The 23,654-nt window shown below is 50.7% G+C and overlaps 1 protein-coding gene across 1 annotated transcript; it reads left to right on the top strand.

The window, feature by feature from the left end:
• Il17d (interleukin 17D) lies at positions 1–20,459 on the top strand. Its single transcript, XM_085698583.2, has 3 exons — positions 1–1,122; positions 1,507–1,802; positions 19,387–20,459. Exons 1-3 carry the CDS (start codon positions 1,108–1,110, stop codon positions 19,703–19,705), a joined length of 630 nt encoding a protein of 209 aa, XP_085554709.2. The 5' UTR covers positions 1–1,107; the 3' UTR covers positions 19,706–20,459.
• The last annotated feature ends 3,195 nt before the right edge of the window (positions 20,460–23,654 follow it).

Consider the following 23,654-nt stretch of genomic DNA (forward strand, 5'->3'; position numbering starts at 1 on the left):
CTCACCCCGGAAATACTCCTACACTGTTTTTCAAACAGAAAATAAGCAGTATTTGAGTGCCGACGCCTTTACTCCCCTTTTCCTAGAAATGAGATAATGTTAACAATGGATGTGCTAGTCGGAAAGTGTTTCCTAAGAGCTGTAAAGTGTTTGAGCAGTCACGTTCGAAGGACTTTAGCGGTGACGCAGTTACAAAGCATTTGTTTTAAAACAGCGAAGGCAAGTGTTTTATTGCACAGCATAACAGAAATGCAGTTTACTGGTTTACAATTTGGTTAAAACCCAAAGCTGCAAGCCATTTTAGGGAATCAAAAATTATTATTTTGCACACTTTCAAAAAGCTTTCAGATTGTGTCAACCATTTGTTTTTATTTTCAAAGCGTCAGTGCTCAAAAGTAACCGTATTCATTAGCTTTGTAGAATGGACAAGGAGGTGAGCAAGCTCTCCTGAGATCTTGAGATACAATATGGTCCTTCATTTGGGCTGATTTCCCTTGGTTCATTCACAGAACTTTAGGCTCATTTTACACATCTGCTCACACAATATCATGGTCGACTTCTCCAACACTGTAAAACTAGACCAAGAGATGCCCACTTACAGCAGTGTGTCAGGTGGGGGAGGGTATTTATTACTCTGCCTTTAGCTGAATAAGAGGCACGGAGTCATTTTATGAGTATTAAGGGGGAAACAGTTTCCTCTCGCCTCACAGAACATAACTTTATTTTTTAATCTCTAATATAATTCTTCGAACTATGAAATCGCAGAAGACGAGGTCCCAAGGAGGAGAGTTCATCTAGGTTTGAGTTCATTCATTTCCAAGTGGCCTGTCCAGTTCCTGGACTGCTTTTAATGCCTAGAGAAATCCGTTTCCTCTGAGCCAAAGTCGGCCTCCCGACTGCATCCCCGCCGCCCCACTGGTCGGTGCCGAGACGTCGAGGCCAGTCACCACCTCCTCCTCCAGCCAAGCGGACCGCGCCAGTCCACTTCGGTGGGGGCAACACCCAACCCGCAGGCCACACGCCCCGCGTGTGCGGCGCCTTTATTTACTTCGCTCAAGAGCCATCAGCCCCCCTCCTAACAAGTCTGGAAAGCATTTCGGCGACGCGATGCTGGGGACACTGGTGAGCGCCCTCGGGGGGGACCGGCGACGGCATGGCCGAGGCAGGCCGGGCTGGGGCTGAGGGTCGGGGGGGGTGATGGCCGGGAGCGGCGTCTCACGGGCACTCGCAGCCCGCCGCGCAGCAGCCCGGCAGGCACACGCACACGTGCACGCGCGCCCCCCAGCCGCCCCCCGCGCGGGCTCCGGCTCTGGGTGGCGGCGGCGGCGGGGGTAGAGGGCGCGCGGGCCGGCGGCGGGCCGGGCCCCGGGGGCCGCGAGGGCGGCGAGCGGGTGGGGACGGCGCTCGGGGGCCGGCCCGCGCAGCGCCCATGCTCGGGTAGGGCCTCACGGTGTGCGGAGCGGCGGGCGGCTCCCGCGACGCTGAGCGCGGCCTGTCCCGCCGCAGGTCTGGATGCTCGCGGTCGGCTTCCTGCTGGCCCTGGCGCCGGGCCGCGCGGCGGGCGCGCTGAGGACCGGGAGGCGCCCGGCGCGGCCGCGGGACTGCGCGGACCGGCCGGAGGAGCTCCTGGAGCAGCTGTACGGACGGCTGGCGGCCGGCGTGCTCAGCGCCTTCCACCACACGCTGCAGCTCGGGCCGCGCGAGCAGGCGCGCAACGCCAGCTGCCCCGCCGGGGGCAGGGCCGCCGACCGCCGCTTCCGGCCGCCCACCAACCTGCGCAGCGTCTCGCCCTGGGCGTACAGGTGAGCGGGCCTGAGGGGCGGGGCGGGGCCTGCAGGACAGGTGGGTGGGGCAGGGTGGAGTCGTTGGGGCGGGGCCTAGAGGGCGGGGCGGGCGGGCCGGGTGGAGCCTGCCCCGGGCAGGGGCGGGGCCTGAGGGATAGGCGGGCGGGGATCGAGTGGAGTAGAGGGATGGGGCGGGGCCATCTGGAGGCTGAGGGGCGGGGTCTGATGAGCAGGTGGGCGTGGCGGATCTGGTGGGTGGGGCAGGGTGGAACTGTCGGGGCGAGCCCCGGCGTCAGTCCCGGTGGGGCTGGTGTCCACTGGTCGGTGAGCTCCGGGAGGAGCCCGGAGAGGCAGATGGGATAGCTAAATTGGGAGCGATTGGTCTCTACAGAGGTCTGTCACGTTCTTCAAAGAAATACTGTGTCCTCTTACCAGCTCTTCCTGCATTTGTTATGCAATAAATACCGATCGACCGCCTGTTGTTTACCAGATACATCATGAGCGACCAAGCCAAATGACCCTTCATTAATTCTGTAAAGGGTTTTGCATAGGAGGCCTGTGGGAGTGTCATTTGGAGGTGACTGGGAACATGGGGTGACAAGAGAAGCTTCCAATATGTGGTAGCTTTAAATTGATGGAGGGAGGGAGAGAACATCTTTTGGGAGTGAAAGTGACATTCAAGATGTGTGGAAGATAGGCCAGATTCTGAGGATGGCCTAATCCAGGGGTTGGGTCCAAAGAAGAGCATGCCAAAGGGAAGTATGGGCTGTGTAAGAAGTGTGGCCACACTGGCCTGCGCAGACATGGTAACTTTTCCTTGAACTCGTGTCAGAAGGCAGAGGAGGGAACCCTCACACTGCCCTGAAGATGAGAAAGACCGGCACGATAGGAGGGGATGGGGGTGGACTCTAGGGGAGGACAGTTGTGGCCAGGAGAGAGGAAGGGTGTGGCACCTACAGAACGCTACCCACAAGGCTTTGCTGTTTGTTTGCCTTGTCGTGCTGGAGATGGAGAAGTATCCCACCGCTAAGTAGAGTGTTTTTGCTTTGTTTTGGGATAGGGTTTCTCTGTGTAACCCAGGCTGTCCTGAAACTCTCTCTATAGACCAGGCTGGTCTCAAACTCGCAGAGATCCTCCTGAGTGCTGGAATTACATGTCTCTTGATTACTAAGAACATAGGGTCACCACTCTTGTGTTCCAGAGAGGATGTTATTAGTCAGTTTGCCATTACTATAACATAGACCTGGGCCGACAAGTGGCTCGGCAAATAAAGGCGCTTGCTGGCAAGGCTCAGGACCCGAATTTGATCCCTAGGACCCACACAGTAGAAAGAGGGAACAGATTCCAGCACGTGTCCTCTGACCTCCATATACAAGGTTACCACCTCAAACACAGAATAAGTAAATAAAAACAAACACATGAGGTAATGAACTCAAAAGAAAAAAGGGTTAATGCAAATTGTAGCTGGTTCCAGTGAGAGGTGTGGCTTGCGGCAGCGCTTTCGCAGGTGACAGGACCTCCTAGGCTGAAGCAGCGCAGTGGAAAGAGAGAGAGTAGAGGCGGGAGGGACAAGGGTGTGACCTATGTCCTGAGTGTTCTGGGACTGATTTTGTCAGTTCCCTCGAACTACACCCCCCACGTTGTCCCACACCCCACCCCAACCCACCCCCTCATTGCCCAGCCCCTCAGGCTGTCCTAGGAAGCTGAAGTTTACATCCTCCCCTGGACTGGCTGCTCTTCAGGCTAAGATCAGCTGTGGTCCGTCCCTTCTCACAGTTCCACCCACGTGGAAGTAGGCTCATGGGGGCACCCATCCTAGCTCTTCAGCGAAGCAGTGCTGGAGTTGAGGCTGGCCTAAAGGCCACTCTGATCTTCAATATACACGGGAAACACGCAGCAAGTCTCAAGTCCTCTGTAGGCGTGTCTCCTACGGCTCTGGCCAAGGCTGTAGAGCATAGTCTGTGATAAGTGTTTGAAGAGGAAGTGTGGCGTGAAGCCTGGTGCCTTTGAGAGGACGTGGACAGGAAAGAGCAAAGCTGAGGACCAGTTGGGAGTTCTTCACTCCAGCACCTACAGAACATTAGGGCAAGCTGTTCCTGCTGCAGGCCGACCCTGGTGTCTTCCATGGCCACATCGGAAAGCAGGGGAGGGGCAGGGAGGGAAGTGGTTGGTGAGCCCCCATACCTGGGGTAACTAGATCTGGTGGGGCTGCTCCCATCTGTCACTGGCCAGCTCAGATAGCTCCTGACCCCTTGTTCATCCTCTTCCACAGTATTTAGCAGCATTGGTGAGCTGACCGTGTGGTCATCCCCATCCTTCAGGTCGCTTACCCTGATTGGACGGAAGCTGGGCTTTAGGGGACCATGGCGGGCCCTTGCTGCAGGTGCTGACAGTTGAAGCTGGCCCCGTTGCCTTGCCTCTCTGTGTGCTCCCCACATTGTCCCTCACCTCCTGAGTTGAGGAGGAGGATAGAAAAAGTGCAACCCAGAAAGTACAGAGCCTCATCTGTGAGAGGGCCGAGGAAGGGACTTCTGAGAGCCCTGGTGGCCTGAGTGGACACGCCCCCCCGATTCCACCAGCTCCCCACAAATTCCACCATCTCAGGTGCAGGAGTGGCACCAGCTACAGAGGTAGCACACTCAACCTTCCTCAGATCTGCAGATTCTGCATCCACATAGCCAACAAGTTGCAGATCAAGAACACCTGAGAGAACTAGCCTCTGTTGCGAATACATAATCTTTCTCATCATTACTCCTTAAGCAACATGGTGCGGCAGTGTACAGAGCATGGCTGTGTTAGGTGTGTAGAGATGCCTGAAGCCTACAGGATGGTATGCGTAGGTTCTGTGCAAATTCAGCACCATTGTCTATACAGGACCTGAGTGTCTGGGGAGCTTGCTTTTCTCCTGAATTCCCAAAGCTGTTCCCTATGGTGATGGAGGACTGAAATGACCACGTTCTTACAGGCAAAGCAGAGTGCTAAGGAAGAAATAAGGAAGTGCAGAGTTAGAAATACCACAGCACAGGAAAGACCGCTGTAGGTGGAATACGGGGTTTAAAGCAGGCACTGAACTATCAGCAGGCTACTGTGTTTGGGGAGTGGCGATCCTGGTTTCAGGACAGCTGGGTCTCCAGCTGGAAGAAAATATGGTTGGATCTCACTCCTATGTGACAACAAATTCCAGATGATTCAAAGATTTAAGTGTAAAAAAATAAGGCCACAAAGAGGAAGAAAAACACGAGCAATTTTATTTATAATCTTGGTGTGGAGGAGGCTTGTTTAGCAGCTCACAGCCCCAGACATCATAAAAGATAAGATTAAGAAAATCAGTTATATAATTACATGCTGTGTCGCTTGGCAAAACAGACTAGAGTACAGGGCAAGCCAGGGAAGAAATGTTTGCTACCGAGTCACAAAGAGCTTCTCTCCCAAAGAGCCAGAACCATAAATCCATAAAGCCAGTGACCTCAAGGGAAGATGGGCCAAGGTCAGGCACTCCGTGGAAGGGAAACCACGTGACCCGGCTCTCTCCGAGTGAAGAGCTGTATATTGCAATCAAGGGAGCAAAACACATGTAGAAACCAAAGTGAGAAACTTGATTTTTTGCAGCCATCATCAGGCTTCTTTGGTGAAGGTGGAGGAAGAAGGAAGCCCTGGTGCAGTGGAGGCGTGTGATTGGGATGACTTGGAGAGAAAGAAATGGGGATTGTAATCATCCAAAAGTTTGTATTGAGGGGGACTTGTTACCCAGGCTGGCTTCAAGCACTGGGCTCAACTGATCTCCTGCTCCACCTCCTCAGTGGTTGCACACCTGTATCACACTTTATATACACCTGACCCATGATCTGACTTCTCAGCATCTCTCCTGCAGACCCATGTGTCCATGTACCAAATGACTGCTGAATAGGATATTAGTCGCTGCTGAGCAACCAGGGTTGGAAAGTATCACTGTGTCCACCAATAGACTGTGAGTTGCATAAAACAGAACTCTGAAGGGGGAGGCAGCGTTTAGATCACAGGAGCAGATCCGTAGGCATTCCTCAAGGGAAAAGGTGCAACTAGCATGCAGTCGCTTTAGTGCCGAAAGAGAGACTGACAGCATACATACATAATGATACCTTTCTTCCTTTCTTTCTTTCTTTCTTCTCTTCCTTCCGAGTCAGGCTCTCGGTGTGACGCTCCAGCAGGCCTGGAACTCAGAGTGCTGGAACCAAAGCTTAACATGACCACACCCAGCTACATTTTTTTTTTTTAAGATATGAGTCTCATTATTTTGTTCAGGCTGGTCTCAAACTCCTGAGCTCAAATGATCCTCCTGCCTCAGCTTTCCAAGTATCTGGGGTGACAGATCTGTGGTAGTGTGCCTACTGGAGGCATTTTCTTTGTTAAATGGGGAGAAAGGTTGGCTTCCAACCCAGAGGAAAAGGCAGACATTGCAGAAATGCAGCTTCGACTTCCGAGACCCAGAGCCTTGGTGTGAGGGGCTTGTTTGCTGGTCGAGGCTGGGGCTCACAGAAGGGGTGCTGTGGACATTGAGGAGGGCTTTTCAGAGCTCTGTGACCCCATGGCTGGGCTGAGCTCTGAAGACGTCACAGCTTGGACATTAAGAGACTGTTGCCTGGTAACTAACCCAAAACAGTAGACCTGGGATACCGGACACCACTGACTTCATCCATCCGGCAGGGCCCAGCGCGTTATTAGGAAAGCATCATTCATCTCCCAGAGCATAAAAATATTTTCTCTTTCACCTCGTGGCATTATGTGTTTGTTTCTCCTTTGCTTAAAAAACAAAAATGCCAAAAATAGATCAACTTGATTGCTCAGGGAGATTTTTAAACAGCAGATTAATACATTCAGAGCTCTATTGCTGGGACACTGGAGTTTATTAAAGTTTAAAGACACACTAGCTTGTATGATGGCACTCCAAAGATAAACACCTGCCAGTACTCTAAGCAATTTTAGCTTGTTTATTCTAGTAGTAGGCTAAAAAAAAATTATTTTCTCTAGGATATGAATAATGCAAAATCGTTTATTTTTAGGCTTTATTTGTTTTTTTTTTATATATATAACTTTCCCCCAGCCCCAAGACTCTAAGAGTCTACACCTAAATTTATTTCACAACAAACAATTTTGTTGGCTCTTGGCAACCAACAGCAAATAGATGTGCCACAGGCCTGTGGGCAGGTGCCGGGGGACCCTTTAAGTCCCTTCTAATATTCTGTGGTCTGTGCACTCTTCCGGCAACCCCCTGAGGTGAGTCCATATATCCCTGATTTTTCCTCTTTCCAAGGTAACTTCAAGTTCAAAGTTCTGCCTTCCAGAGCTCTCCATAGGAAGAAGTCCCACTTCCTGTAGCCAGCACTTGTGATGTGAGCACTGTCTCCGTAGCCCACCCTGTCCTGGGCACCCTGGCTGCCCCACACCAGACGCTGGAGTGGCCTTGCCACCTCTTCAAACATCCTGGTGGAACAGACCTAAGAGCAAAGGTTGGGGAGGACACGTGACTTAGAAACAGGCACACAGAGCCAGGCAGTGATGGCGCACGCCTTCAATCCTAGCACTCTGGAGGCAGAGGCAGGTGGATCTGAGTTCAAGGCCAACCTGGTCTACAGATCAAGTTCCAGGACAGTCAGGGCTACACAGAGAAATGCTATCTATAAAAAACAAAAACCAGACACACAGGCCACCAGATATCTGAAGGTGTAACTTTAGCAAGGGAGTAAGGGGTGACCACATCTGCCCACAGGTGCATGGCATAGCCTCAGTGCCTGAGACCCTTCCACTCTCAGAATGTACCAGTGCGGCGCGGGTGCGGTCTCTAGTTACTCTGTTAGCGAGAAGGCAGGGTCACCCCTGCCCAGTGATGACCTGGGCACTCCGAGTGGTACTGGGCTCTGACCAACTGTGGCCTGCTCGCCGTGTGTGCTGCTGTTGTAAAGGCTGAGGAGAAAAGGCCAGACTGATGGACAGGATGGCTCATCTAAGCAGCCCTTCGCCCTGTGAGACGTCCGTTAGTTATGCCATCTCCCCCAATGGCACCCTAAGGTCCTAATCACCCAGCAGATGTTAGCAGGGGCTGTAGGAGCCGGCAAAGGAGCAAGGGAGCCACAGCCCTGAGTGCCGCTTTGTGCACAGGTGTCATCCACGTCAATTTCTGCCCAGCAAATCTTTTTAAAGAAAATTTAAAACTCAGAGGCAGCAAGGTGTGTACACATACCTGCCATCCCAGCGCTCAAGGGGCTGAGGCAGGAGGATCGTGTTTGGGAGACTCTTGGACTACATAGCATTACCCTGCTTCAGACATCAAATAGATGAACATTAGAGAAATGTATAGAAACCAAGAGCACCGTTGCTTCCACCGCCCTCACACTTGACTTCATTTTCAGCGACTTCAGTTTCCTAAAGTAACTGAAAATGCTAAGAGGGAAATTCCAGAAACCCATAAGTTTTAAAATGCCAACAATCTCAGTAGTGCCATGAAACCCTGTCCTTCCTGAGACATTTGCTCCACACCGTGCATACTGCCCTCTCGACAGCCGCTTGCTAGCCATCTTAGCTATTGTAGGGACATCCATGCTGTGTGCAAGGGACCCCTGCACGGTCACCTGTGATATGTCAGGATACCGGGCTCACTCCATCTCATGTTGGATCATCTGTGAGAAGGGGAGTAGAGCACGGTGAGATTGATACAGTATTCACTGCTCTGTTTATTTCACCTAGAGTGCCAGGTTTATACGTTAGACTCGAATATGCTATCTGAAGTGTAGACATTCCTAGGAAGGTATCTGCTGGACAAGGCTTGAGGGAGAGTGTGCAGTTCACTGTTGGAGGGCACGACGCTCACATCAGTTATCCTTTAAAGACATTACTGTTTGCCTTTTCAAGACACTCTCTCCCACCTTTATGCGCTTTCAAATTTGTGCCAAGGCTCCATTGCAAAGAGATCTGCAACCTCACCAGAGTCCCAAGCCCTGGGATCCATCTTTCCTTGCAGTGGTAACTCTGGCCAACAGGGGGCAGCACAGGGCAAGCATCCTGCCAGATGGTGGCCCAGGGACTCTCATCCCTTTGGAATTTGGGGTGGCAGGCCTTTCCTAAGGAAGTTTTTCCCTAGTGACTTCACTCTTTCCTACATCTCTGGTTCATACCTGTGGGTTACCAAAAAAGACCTTATGACAGTGTCACCAACCTGGCTTCCAGGAAAACCAGGATTCTGTTTTATCTCCTGTGCTGGATGAGCCACGGAAGCACAGGCACTATGACCCTCCCACATCAGCTCATCAGGATAATGTCTGTTAAGAACAAAGCGGGTGGCTTGGGGAAAAAGACAGATGCCCACGCAGAAAGAATGCTGTCGGTCTGGCTGGAGGCTCCACAATATTGCCATCCCTGTTGGTCACTGTAGAAAAGGAGGCATGATTTTTTTGGTTTTCCCAAGCAGCTTAACTAAGAGATGTTGGCATCTTCCAAATATGTACATATGATGGACAAGTGACCTTGACTTTGTTCAAGTGCAGAGCTGACTTCCCCCAGTGGGCTTCTCAGAATCCAGCAGCTCTGCTGCACCTGTCACCTGTCAGGGACAAAAATAAGCTCATTGTCATGGGGCATTGTTCCCGGATTACCGTCGCTTTGATGGCTGCTGGCTCCCCCCGGCCGGGGCTTTACTCCAGCATGCAGGGTGCTGCCAGAGAGGATGACAGTATTTCACTCTCTGGACACCTCTTTCAACGCTCCTCACCTGAATAAAATGTGTGCGCCCATGCCAACAGGAGGATTTGGGTAAATACGAGCTGTCCCACACAGGCCACGAAGTGACATTCCTTCTGATGTCTGTCCGCCACAGATGGCATATTGGGAAGGTGAAAGAGCGGGGACTCATCTCCCCAAATTACTAAGTTGTCGAGGAGAAAATTCCAGGAACTCTTAGGTTGAAGAGGCCAGGCTAGTGTATGTGAGCTGCCCCTCCGTGGTGACAGCTGCCTCACTGGGCCAGGTGGGCTCCTCCCTCACACGTCTCCATTGTTCCAAGGTCGGGAACATCAAAGATGGCTCCGGACCCACATTCTGCAGCTTCCCCTGGAGAGCCGAGCAGTCCTGTGGGCCCAGGGAGTTTTTCCTTTGAAGAGATGCTTCCCAGCTGCTCCGACTGTCACATTTGCCATGACAGAAGAATGAAAGCCTTCGAGAGATCTGGGCTGCCATTCTCATTCCGTTTTCTTCTTGTGCAAGACCCACTGCCTCCAACAGTGATCTTCCAAATTCTTTCCTAATACTCTGTCCTCTGGCTCGGCCACTTGGTAAATGGGTTTTATGGAGAATAAATGGATCCCCAGGCTGGGGCATCACTGTGTGCCAGGCGTGGGACTGGATGCTAAGTATCCACAGACCCCGCTGCAGTTTCCCCGCGTTGAGAGGGAAGGCGCCATCATTGCAGTACCTCTATCTCCCCCCGCCCCCTCCCCACATGTGAGAGGGAAGGTGGGCAGGTGGGCCTGCCTGCTGCTAGTGCCCTCAGCTTGCTGATTGGCAGCAGAGCCACATTTGCCGTGGAGCTGCCTCAGGCTCAGCCTCAGCTCTGCCAAGTTCAGATGGCAGCAGCTAGAGCAGGATGGACCTCTAACTGCCCTTGGCCAGGTGAAGCCCTTGGGGATCTACGTCCTGGTCAGGACACCGCTATCCCTGACAAATTTTTCCATGTCCTCTTTGATGAGAAAGGCGCCGTGTTTTCTGCTAGGGGCCAGAGGAGGGTTTTTCAGTGCTTCTTGGCAGCAGACCCTGCCGCTCTTTGGCTCCCTGGGGCCTTAGCAAAAGGAAGGAGGGTGGAGCTGATGGGCCTGCTGGCCACAGCCTCCCCCTAGAGAGAAGCTGTTTGTAGCCTCGGTGTCCCCAGTTACCCCTGCTTTCCCCACAGAGTCCACTGCTCCAGGCCTATAGTGTGGAGAGTCCTGCCCACCCCAGCTGCAGGGAGGGCTAGCTCCAAAGGGAAAATGGAAGATTAGAAGGTTACAGATGCTCCCCACACACACACCTTTTTTAACCCCCAGTGCTGGGAGTGGAGCCTAAAGCTTCTCTCAGATGAGGCCAATACTGTACCATGGAGAGACACCCAACCCTCAAACCCTCATTAATTTATTATTATTTTTGTTTGTTTGTTTGTTTGATAGAAGGCAGGGCCTTGTTACATAGCCCAGGCTGGCCTCAGACTTGTGGCAATCCTCCTGCCTCAGCCTTCCAAATGCTGGGATTATAAGTGTGCATCATCGGGTCTGGCTTCATTACTTTTCTTAAATGTGGAGGCCAAACAGCCTGAACAGGGCTGTCTGTGAGAATTATCTGGGAGGCTTTTTAAAAAATAGCAACATCATGGCCCCATTCCAGAGCAATTAATTCAGAATCTCTGGGGGTGAGGGTAGAAAGAGCCTTGCTATTTTTACAAAACTCACTTATGTGCCTCCAGTGAAGCACAACTAAGTCCCACGGCAGTGCCAGCTCGGGTTATAATGACCTTCCGTGTGAGCTACTGTTAGCATGGAGGGCAGTCTGGGGATGGTCTGCTCAGATGGAAAAGGCACCGTGGAAGCGTGTCATCCAGTTGTCGCTGTCACTGTGTCCGTGGTGACAGTGGCTAGCCATCCAGTGCCAGATGTGGCCAGACATGGCTCGATGCAGCCATATTTCTGCAGACTCATCTTCAAAATGTCCTAGTTAAGTGAGCAGAGCAGACAGCTGGACTTCGAGTGAGCTCAGAGCAGCACACTCCGAGGGTGGACAAGTGTATCAGGCTTCCTCCGACCACCAGCCCCCAACACATGACACAGTCAGTATTGATTATGAATGCTTGGCCTTATCTTCTGCTTGTCCCACTAGCTCTTATAACTTAAATTAACCTGTTTCTCTTCATCTACCTTTTGCCTCAGACCTTTTTTACCTTTCTTTTATTTTATGTCCTACTCCGTGTCTGGGTGGCTGGCAGCTGCCTGACTGCTAAGCCTGGGCATCTTCCTCTCTCCCTGGTTCTTTCCTTCTTTCCTTTCCTGAGCCTAGATACCTCCTGCTACTTATTCTCTCCAGCTGCCAGCCCCGCCTACCCCTCTACTGCCTAGCTATTGGCCCTTCAGCCTTTTATCAGACCAATCAGGTGCCTGAGGCAGGCAAAGCAACACATTTTTATATCGTTGCACAAATGCAGCATAAACAAATGCAACACACCTTTACACAGTTAAAGTAATATTCCACAGCATACAAGACTGGAAATTATAATTCCGTTCTTCTAAGATACGTTAATTTTTACTAGCACACTAATTATGCATGTTCGTGAGGCACCATGTAAGGTTTCAGTACATGACTACTTATATAATGAACAAGTCGTGATGATTGGCACATCTCTCCGGAAACAGGGTTCCATACTTGGCGTATGGGAACTTATAGTCCTCCTGCCTCACCTTCTGACTGCTACATTGACGTGTGTGTGTCACGCACCACACTCTGCCAGAACCTTCATTTTAAACAAGAGCCATGCGTGATCCTAATACAACGACTCAGTAAGCCCCATGCTGGCAGTCTTGCCTGCACTAACAGGGCCTTCTCCGAGGAGTCTCTGCTGTTAGTGAAGGAGGCTGCTTATCCCTAGAGATCCCCAGGGATTATCTACTGTCTTCATCTTCCCATTATCTTTTAATCACTTCCAGTCTGGTGGCAAGTCCACCCCCTCATTTTCCCTGGAATCTGTTCTGACGGTTCCTGGGCCTTTTCCTTCCCTGTGAGTCTTAGAATTGGTTTGCCAAGTTCTATGCTGGAATCTCAGTGACAGGCTAAAAGAGTACGCTGGCTGGAGGGAATTTTCCAAGATCTTTCCAAAACTCAAGCCTGGTCCGAAGGCCTCAGGAAGCTGGCGAAGTAACCTTCCTGTCACACTGTCCCCTTCAGCTGGCGGCCGACTTGCTCTGGGTCACTGGTCAGTGCCTAGACCGGACCAACATTTTCTTTCCAGGACTCCTATCTGACCGTTCCCTGCCTTTTCTAGAAAGTCTGCTGGGCTGAACTCACTGGCTCTCAGTGCTGCTGACTCAGGCTGCTGAGGCCATCTTGTCCCCACTGACTCACGGGTGCTCTGGACTTCTGGTCAGGACCCCTTAGCCTGGTGCCTGGGCTTGGGAATTTTTGGGTTCCCCCAGGGAGAATCCGTAACCCTTGGGTTCTGCTGCTTTGAAATGGAAATATGTTTTGGAAAGTGGCAAACTGTGCTGGTGGCTGCCCAGCTACCCTTGACCCTCAGATGGCACATCAGGTGGCAGATTCCCACTGGGAACATGTTCATTGTTCTCGGAGCCCCGCCCCCGCCTCCGGAACCGCCGGGAATTGTTTCCTACGTGTCCAGGCCCCAGGCGAGCGCTCTTTTTATGTCCCTGCTTTCACTCACATTCCTCCAGGGGCTCACTTTCCACCACCTCTAATCATCCCTGGAGGACTTGTCCTTTGTTCTTGGATTAAGCCCCGGCAGCTGTCACTCACCCCAGCCAAACTTCACACAGAGCCAGGGCCGCTCCTGAGATTCGTCAGTGGGGAAAACTTGATGTGTTTCAGGCAGGTCCCCCCGCCAAGTTCGCACAGAGCAGCGTTTTGCAGAGACAACCGGGGACTGGCCGGGGGGGGGGGGGGGGGGGGGGGGGGGGGGGGGGCAGGGTTTCTGCTGGGCTGCGTTTCCTTGGAAGAGACAGGGTCCTTAACGGAGGCCTTGCTCCTTCTGTCTCTGAAAGATCCCCGGTGTGGGGAGACTCTCACTCAAGTCTCGGGATAATACGACCCCCCAAGTAACTCACGAGAGACCATCCTTGCTGCAATCACACGAGGTTTATTCGACAACAGAGGAACCAGTGCACTGGGGTCGAGACTCATAACCCACGCAGGGGAGGAGTTCCACCCTGAGTAACTGGGAGAAGGGGTTTTTAAAGGAAGAAACCACAGCCCAGTAATCCGAAGGGGATAGGGAGGGTGTCATAGAAAATTCCAAAAATCCAGTGATGATCACAAGGGGTCAACTCCCTGTTTCTCAAGATTATTCTCAAGATTACAATCTAACTTATCTTCAGCTAGTTCCTGAAACAGTCACTGAACCGGCTAATCCTAGATTTCTAATTCTTCTCTCCCTGCTTAGATTTTTGGCTCTATTTTTTCCTGCTAGGGGGATCTGGATTTATCAAGATCTTTCATCCCAAGGGGCTGGTGATTTTTCAGATTAGGCAGGAAGCCGGGCATCCACAAATGCAGGGGCTACTTGCCTTTCTGTGGTGCTGGTCACTCTGCGTGAGTGCCCTTGCTGTGGATGGCACATCTGGTCTCCATGTCGAGCACCTTCCTGTGCAAGGGAACAATCCAGGTCTCAAAGAGACGTTTTGAAAATCCCTATTGCTCATTCCTCGTTCTATCGCAGGTGGAGATGGGGGGTGTGGGAGTCTTGTCACTGGCCTTAGTCTGAAGGCTTCAAGGTGAAGTGGAAAGGTTTGGCCTGGGACCAACTGGAGTGCAGAGATGGATATTTTTAGTTGGATGAGCCTTTAGCCACCAGGTGCCCAAGCAGTAACAGTCTGACCTACAAAACTAGCAAGAGAGGCACCTGAGAGACAGCCGCTCCTGAAGACACCCAGGATGCTGGACAGCGCAGGAACGGGTGGATGATGGTCTCAGGTCAAACAGCTGTGCCAAAGAGAAGCCCTCATCTCAATAGGCTTCTGGGAGTTCTCTTTGGTTCTCCTGGAGTCTCACTGGATCCTGGGCGACCCGTCTTCTTTCCCTATCCAGGGAGCTGTGGGATTAAATGCCTTGTCCTCTGCTCTGGCTCGCTGTGCCTCCCACCAGCTCCCTAGCCTGCCACCACACATGTGAGCCCACATGCTCCCACACTCAACACACGCAAACATATATTCTCAGTCTCACATGCTCACACATTCAGACACGCTCATACCCTTAAACATATCTGTGTACCATACATGCTCACACTTGAATCTCCACACACAGGTCCTCTGGAACATTCTTACACTCCCACACATGCTCTCACATCTCACACCCAACCTCTACCCATGCTTTTCTTCACACATACGTGCTTACACACAATCATTCTCTCCTATACATGCTCATTCACCGCCCCACCCCACCCCGCCAACATCCCTGTGTTAACCCTCATACCTATCATCCAAACCCAGTGGTTCCAACCTTCCTAAGGCTGCAACCCTTTAATACAACTGAGGCCTCAGTTTTCAGCCAGGCTCCGGGAGATTTAAAAACTATAAAGTTTTTTTTTTTATTCTTGTGGTGGTTTGAAAGAAAATGGCCCCCAAAGGGAGTGGGACTATTAGGAGGTGTGGCCGTCTTGGATTAGGGGTGGTCTTGTTGGAGGAAGTGTGTCACTGTGGAGGTGGGTCTTGAGGGCTCATACATTCTCAGGCTACACCCAATGAGACAATTCACTTCCTGTTGCCTGTGGATGGAGATGTAGAACTCTCTCAGCTCCTTCTCCAGCACCATGTCTGCTGGCATGCCATGTGTCCTGCCATGATGACAATGGGCTAAACTTCTGAAACTGTGAGCCACCCAAATTAAATGTTTTTATTTACAAAAGTTGTGTTCATGGTATCTTCCCACAGCAATTGAAACCCTATTTCTCTTTTGGCTCTTCATTTAAAAATAATTTCAGACTTAGACATGGGGCTACACAACTGTAATCCCAGCACTCAAGAGGCAGAGGCAGTCAAATCTCTGTGAGTTGAGGATAGCCTGATAGGGAATTCCAATATGACCAGGGCTACACGGTGAGACCTTGTCTCACAAAACAAAACAAAAATTCAAATTAGCAAAAACTGACATGAAATTGGGGTAAAGAATTTCCATGAACCCCTTACTCGGGGGGTAAAGAATTTCCATGTACCCCTTACTCGGATGTTCCCACGCATCTGTTGATCAAGATCAGGAGATAAGGCTGGAGAGATGGCTCAGCAATCGGGGCACTCACTGCCCTGGCAGAAGACCCAGGTTCGGTTCCAAGCGCCCACATGGCAGCTCACAACTGCCATAACTCTCACCCAAGGGATATGATACCCTCCTCCTACCTCTGAGAGTACCAGGCAAACGTGGTACGCATACACACATGGCAGTCTAAACACACACATAAAGTAAAATAAATCTGAAAAAAATTATAGAAGATCTGGATGTGGGACTGGTCTAACGGCATCACTTAATCTTTAGATGTTGACCAGAGTGCACGGGATGTGTACAGCTCATACACTATCCAACCCCAAGTGACTGGCTAGTCACCAGAATGTCCCTTATTTGGGGTTGGTGGTTTTCTGTCCTACTGATCACTGTAAGGGGCTCAAAGTGTCAGGGCTGCACCAGAGTCTGCAGCATGGTGTCCTGGAACTCCCATGCTTCTGCTCACGACCCTTTCACAAATGGCTTTGGCATCTCCTGTAGGGATGCCGGGCTGGTGTTGCCCTCGGCGTCTCCTGTAGGGATTCTGGCTCCCCAATCCTGTGTGTTATTGGTTGCGTCTTCACAGTACCACTGAGCAGCTTCTACTTTGGTTTGAAAGCATCCTTCTAGGTTCACGAGTTAGAATCTCGGTCTCCATGTGCTGATAATAAAGAGAGAGATGAGCTGGGGTGACTGGTCTGTCTTGCCAGCTGATACACCCCATGATGAGAGATAGTCAAGAAGGCCATCCATGTTCTTGAACTTCCCAGACTCCAGGATCAACTGAGCTAAATGCTAAATAAACCTATTTTTCGGAGAGTGGTTGAAACCAGCATTCTATATAGTCCACTCTGGCCTTGTACGCTGATCTTCCTGCCTCAACCTCCCCAGTTCTACCATCATACCCAAGTAAATGTGTAGTCTTCATAAATTACCCAGTCTCGAGTATTATGTTATAGTTACAGCAAGCAGACCGAAACCGCTTCTGTATCCATACATCTGATGAACTGGCTCCACCCCCTGTAAGTTTTTGAGCAGCCCCGTTTCTAGGCTCCGCCTTTCTCAGCCTGCAGATCCAGTCTCTGAACTCAGACCCTGTACCCTTCCTTTTCAAACACTAGTGTCCCCTACTACCATTCTCCTTCCACACACTCCCATGAGCTAGCACATTTAATACAAATCATATCCCAAAATGCAGCTCCCACCTTTGACCAAGATTTCCCTCTTTTACCCAGGCATGCTTCTGCCATGAAATTGGGAAGATCTTTCTAAAGCGTCACTGGTCCTGGCCTGGGCATCACTCGCCACTCTGACCTCTCAGCTTGTGCTCCCCCGCTCCACACTCCCCAGCTCTCACTTTGTCCTCCACTCCAAATGCCCTTTTGACCCCTTTGATCTGGGTCGGTCATTTCCGCTTATTTGTGCTCTTTCTACCGCACGTCTCTGGTGTGCACAGGTGTTCTGCCTGAAATAGGACTCAGATAGGAGTTGGATAAATGCTGAAAATAATTGGAGACATTATGCATCTAGCTATTTAGGACTCCTTTCCCTTCAAATGTTCGGTGAAAGGGAGTGTCAGGAGAGAGGGAGATAGGTCTATTCTGCTCCCATACCCAATGGCAGAACTGAGCAAACAGTAATAACAAACTTTATTATTATTATTATTATTATTATTATTTGCACTGGTATTTTGTCTGCATGTTTAGCATGTTTATCTCTGTGAGGGTATCAGATCTTGGAGTTACAGACAGTTGTAAGCTGCCATATAGGTGCTGGGAATTGAACCTGGGTCCTCTGGAAGAGCAGCCAGTGTTCTTAACCGCTGAGTCATCTCTCCAACTTTGAAACAAACTTTAAAAGCAGATTTTTCACCTACTTTGTGTTGGCGGGAAGCACAAACAGGCAAAATCCATGTGTTTGCTTTAGAAGTGTCTGTCTTTATCTCTCCACCCAGTTATGAGCTTTCGCCCCGGCCATTTCTCTGGTCCCTAGAACAGCGTGAGAGGGAAGTTGAAGGGTTCCATGCCCAGGAGACCTTCCTGGCCCCCAAATCCCACCCCCTCAGACAGCACCATCATTCCCAGAACCTTCTTTTTACAGACTAGTTCCCCTCCTTGACATGGGCGCTCTGAATGTACTGTCAAAGGGAGGAATTTTGTTGGCACATGTCCTCATTAGTATTAAGGATGAAGGAGAAAGCATGGCCCAGGGTTGGCACCATTCTCTGCAGGGATGTGGCCTGTGATCTCCCCTGCCCACCCAGGAACAGAAAGATCTCCAAGCCCATCCCTCTCCCTCTCTTCTGTTTTCTTCACTGGGCTCAGGCTACTCTTTGGTGCATCCCATGCTAGCACATAGTAGATCTTCAGGTGTGTCTGCTACTGGACAGGTTAGCAAGGTCAGGGCTCAGATTTAATGGACGTGAGGGTCTCTAGAAAGAGCAGACCCATAAGGGAATGCCTGTGTTCTAGATGCACAGATTAGTGGACATGGATGTAGGCATATAGAAGTTTCATGAGCGGTATCCTGGATTCCTGCCCATGACCCTCTGCAGCTGCGTAGGTGACTGCTGGCTGTCCTGGGCTTGTTTTGTCTCCAAGTGAGCCACCTGATGTAGCTGACCTATGGCCTCCCCTAGGATTTGGCCACAGGCTGTCCTGGAGCTATTTACATTTGGCTTCTGAGTTGAAACTTGGAGACAAATCAAAGTGATGGAATTTAAGATTATTTTCACTTTTCAAATACCCCAGCCAGCCCTCCTGGCAGCACGCTCATCTCCCGCTGCTGCTTTAGCTCCTTCAGAGAGCGCAGCGTGGCCTGCGGCACAGGTGCGGCTGTCTGCGGGAGCTGGGACCGGAAGCATCCCAGCTGCAGAGCCTGGCAGGCCTGGAGCTGCAATCGCAGAGATGGCTCCTCAGGGCTGACAGAACAGCCCGGGAGGATACTGTGGTCACCTGTGTGTGGTACCAGGTGAAGAGGGTTTTTTTCTTTTCTTTTTTAAAAAAGAATTTATCTATTTATATATACTTGGTGGTTTTTACTTTTGTTTGTGGACTTGTTTGTCTTTTTGAGACAGTTTCTTTGTGTGAAGGTCTTGACTGGCTTGGAACTTACTCTGTAGACCAGGCTGGCCTCACAAGAGCGTTTTCTGTGCCTCAAGGCATGCACCACCACCCAGCTGCACTTGTGTGCCGCACTTTTACCTGCATGTGTGTCTGTGTGAGGCTGTCAGGGTGTCCAGTTCACTGGAACTGAAGTTACAGTTGTGAATCACCATGTGGGTGCTAGGAATTGAACGCAGGTCCTCTGGAAGGGCAGTCAGTGCTCTTGACCGCTGAGCCATCTCTCCAGCTCTGACACAGGGCAGTTTTATAGGCATCAGGGATGCATCCAGCATCTCAGATATGACAGAGGTCAAGTGCCATGATAGAGCCATCTTTTCTAGGTCGGGGCTCACCCCATAGTGGTGTAACTGTTCCAGGTAGGCCCTCCCAGTATGCCAACTGCTGGATGCGTTGTGGGCCCCAGCCTTGCTCAAGTCTTCGTGCGGCCTGGCTTGCTAGGTAGCCCGAGCTGGCCTTGAACTCGCGGTGACGCCTCTGCCGCAGACCTCACTCTTTTGCTCTGTCGGCAGGATTTCCTACGACCCTGCTCGCTTCCCGAGGTACCTGCCTGAAGCCTACTGCCTGTGCCGAGGCTGCCTGACCGGGCTCTTTGGTGAGGAGGACTTCCGCTACCGCAGCGCACCCGTCTACTCCCCAGCCGTAGTGTTGCGCCGCACCGCGGCCTGTGCAGGAGGCCGCTCAGTGTACGCCGAACACTACGTCACCATCCCGGTGGGCTGCACCTGCGTGCCCGAGCCGGACAAGGCCTCGGACAGCGCCAACTCCAGCATGGACAAGCCAGGAGCCAAACTGCTCCTCGGGCCCAACGACAGGCCAGCTGGGCGCTGATGCCGGGGACTGCCCGCCACCTCCCGGCTTCCTGCATCTGTCCCCCACATCGTTCCCCACCCCCGCCGCTGCCCACTTTTCCCCAAGGCACAGCTACATGAGTTTTAAATATATTTGTATTTTTCAAAGTAGACACTACATATCTAAGGCTATTTTGAATAGAGGCAGAAACTATTTTCATATTAGTAAATTAGAGCAAGCATGTTATTTTTAAAACTTCCTCGATATACAAGCAAATTATAAGCATCCATTATTCTCCAGTATGGTTCTTGAGCGCGTAATTGTGGTGCTCAGATGACCTTCTTTTAGCTGACCCTGTACCCTGCTTCTGAGTTCAGCCTGGATGCTCCCAATCTGCACCCTGAAGACCTCTCAGGTCCACAGAGAGAGAGAGATTTGAGGGGCCTCCGGGTTCCAGAAACCAAACTCTCTTCTGTTCCTGAGCATATGGATGGTCTCAGCTTTCTAGCAATTTAATTCTTTGGTGTGATTCTTCCACTTTTGAAAACCATTGGTCTCGATTCACGGCAGGAGGTGGAACGTGACATCTTAGCCAGTTCTCAGGGAGCTTCAAGTACACACGGGCTCAGTTTTATGGGCTTTTGGCTCAAGCCAAGCCTGAGGAGGAAAAGGGAGGGCCTAGTCTCCAGGCATTAAACTGTGAGCTAACTTCTTACTCTCATTTAAGTGGAAGGTCTGCCCCTGAGCACATTTGGAAAAGTTCAAAAAAATCACTAAAACAGTGGTGGCTGAAGCATTGTTGGCTGTGTGCGTTTCTTCCCAGATTTTGCTTAGGTGAACTTGTTTGAAGTGTTGGAAGGAAGCCCAGGCGCTGGGACATTCTAAGTAGGTTCTCTACCAATGACCACACCCTCTCCTGACTCACCTCCAGAAAAACATAGGCGTCAGGAGGTCCTTAGGTCATTGGGGATGTGCACAGTGGGAGTCAGTTCATGCACTTACCCCTACACCTGTTTGCCTGTCGAATGTTCCCTAGTGCCACCCGCTGGCAGACTTACCAAGGGCCCAAAACAGGCCCTGACCTTCTGAAGTTGGAACCTTCAGAACCATGAGTCCAAGGACACCTCTTCCCTAATAATTCTCTCAGGCATTGTGCTCTAGCAGTAGGAAGCTGACGTAGTATCTCTGAGTACATGCTCAGTTCCTGTCACCACACTCCCCGGCAACAGCTGAAGACAAGACACAATCTCTTTCTTAGACTAAGACAAGGGCTCCCGAGGAGGATGCTACAGCACCATGTTAGCCGTAGTTCTGTGCTGTGTTATAATGTCTCAGCAAAACCAGCTTGAAGCAGAAAGCTTATTTGTGCCCAGAGCATCAGCACCAAAGAGGCAGAGGCAGGCAGATCTCTGTGAGTTCAAGGCCAGCCTGGCTTACAGAGTGAGTTCCAGGACAGCCAGGGGTTCGCAAAGAAACCCTGTCTTGAGAAACCAAAGACAACAACAAGAAGTATATGTAGAGCTTGTATTAGCCAAGGTTGGGGATTGCTGGGATACAGTCTCCTGACCACCAAGGCCAGCAGAGGAGAGGCACGAAAGCAGTCCAGTTCAACATGACTATCTGGTGCTGGATCAAACTTCTGGAGTCTGACCCTACGTAGTTTATTTTAGGCATCATAATTAAGCATAGCACAATTTGGTGAAAAGTTTCCTGGTGATAATTAATTCAGTTCCGTGTGCAACAAAGCACCAAGTAAGTTAAATAAAGATCGGACATGACTACATAGAAACTCTTTGTAAAGTACATGTGATGGGGTCTGTAGACTGTGTGCGACACTTTCCATAAAGATGGGGTCTGTAGACTGACTGTGTGCGACACTTTCCATAAAGATGGGGTCTATAGACTGTGTGCGGCACTTTCCATAAAGACGGGTTCTGTAGGCTGACTGTGTGCGGCACTTTCCATAAAGATGGGGTCTGTAGGTTGACTGTGTGCGGCACTTTCCACAAAGACGGGTTCTGTAGGCTGTCTGGGAAAAACAAGCTCACGTTAAGGGGCTGGGGGAGGATCCCATGTGGTCTCAGCCACACAGAAAGCACAAAGGCCAACAGGTTATAACTATATCTGCTCCCACCCAGATGTTTGAAAGAATAACTCTGTGTGTTTGACATCCAGGTTCCCAGAGCTTACCTGAGAGCACAAGGACGCTGTGCCTTCTGCAGGCCTGATTGATGATTTGTTTGTTTTCGTGGGGTTTTTTGTTGTTGTTGTTGTTGTTTTATTGTGACAGGGTCTCCTGTAGCACAGGCTGGCCTAGAATTTGCTCAGTTTAAAATGACCTTGAACTCCTGATCTTTCTGGGATTACAGACCTCTGCCACCACACCCAAATCTTTGTTCATTCTAGATAACCAAATTCCTAACCAGGACTACATCTCCAGCCCCCTTTGTTTTTTTGAGACACCATCTGTCTCTCTAGCCCTAGCTATAACCTGGAACTCACAGTGTAACCCAGGCTACCTCAAACTTGCCATGGCTCCTCCAAGTGCTGAGATTACAGATGTGAGCCCCCACCACATGGCAGATCAGTGTATTTTTACTGTACACCTGTTTTGTAAAAATGTAATCATTTGGAACAGCAATCAGAAATCATTCTGATGAGGTGTATGGTGCGTGCCTGGAACACCAGCTCTGGGGAGCCTTAGGAGTGTCAAGTATTTCAGGCCAATCTGGGCCACACGTGGCTATTCTTGGTGGTCACCTTGACTATATCTGGAATTAACTGAACACCCAAGAAGCTAGTCAGGCCTGTGAATTTTTAGTCAATTGGATCATTTGAGGTAGAAGACCCAGATCTTTTGTGGTTGGACAAGCCCCCTAACTCTGGGCCACACCTTCTGGTGGCAGCCTATATAAAGGTCACGAGAGCGAAGCTTTCGTTTTTTTGCCCGCTACCCTCAGTCTCACTGGTCGGTTCATCTATCCAAAGCTGGAACATTCCTTCACTAGTCTGAGAGCCTACTTCTTCAGGATTCACGCGAATGCCCAAGCGCAGCTGAGACATCCAGCCTCATGGACTGAACAGTGATTGCACTCTTGGACTCTCTGCTAGGAGACAGTTCTGTTCCCAGAGAACCTGACTTATCAGATACACCAGGGTGTCTAGTCGACACACTGTATCCAAACAACAGTGCAACCAACCAACCAACTTTGGGCTAATACCAGCAATTGCACGTTCAGGGGTCAATTACACAAACTTTTAGTTTATTTTCTCATCAATGCAAAGGGAAAAAACATAACACAATATTTTTTCTTAAGATTTATTTCTTTAATATGTATCTAGTGTTCTACCTGCATGTATGCCTATATGCCAGAAGAAGGCACCAGATCTCATTATAGATGGTTGTGAGCCACCATGTAGTTGCTGGGAATTGAACTCAGGACCTCTGGAAGAGCAGCCAGAACCTCTGAACCATCTCTCTAGCCCCAATATGATGCTTCTTAGTAACTGGATCAAGCTCTGATTTTAGAAGTGAAGGGGACAGACACGGGGCTTGTTTCTAAGTCCCCATGTGTTTCAGTTGCTCTTGCAGTGGGCTCCCCATCACTTCAAACATCCAGTTGGCATTCCACAAAGAATATTTAGATTCTCCCTCCTCAGGGATGGGTGCCGTGGATCCAGATCTTCCAACTAGGAGGGGCTCACAAGGGTGCATAGTAGATGGTTCTTTACAACCTCTGACGTCCTTTGAAGGGTACATTCCTTGTCTCATCCACGTGACACTTAGTGTGGCTCATATTCAGAGGGTACAGTCCCTCACAGTCAGGATCCCAAACAGGGCAAGAACCTGGAGGCAGGAGCTGATGCAGAGGCCATGGAATGGTACTGCTTACTGGCTTGTTCCCATGGCTTGCTCAGCCTGCTTTCTTATAGAACCCAGGACCACCAACCTAGGTGGCACCACCCACAGTGGGCTGGGCCCTCCCCT

This window comes from Myodes glareolus, chromosome 12 (assembly GCF_982192425.1).
Source record: "Myodes glareolus chromosome 12, mMyoGla1.1, whole genome shotgun sequence".
Taxonomy (NCBI): domain Eukaryota; kingdom Metazoa; phylum Chordata; class Mammalia; order Rodentia; family Cricetidae; genus Myodes; species Myodes glareolus.

Bases quoted from the DNA above. Each gene is read 5' to 3' on its own strand.
- Il17d (XM_085698583.2), top strand. The intron at 1,803-19,386 runs GTGAGCGGGCCT...CTCTGTCGGCAG, and splicing joins GTCTCGCCCTGGGCGTACAG to GATTTCCTACGACCCTGCTC.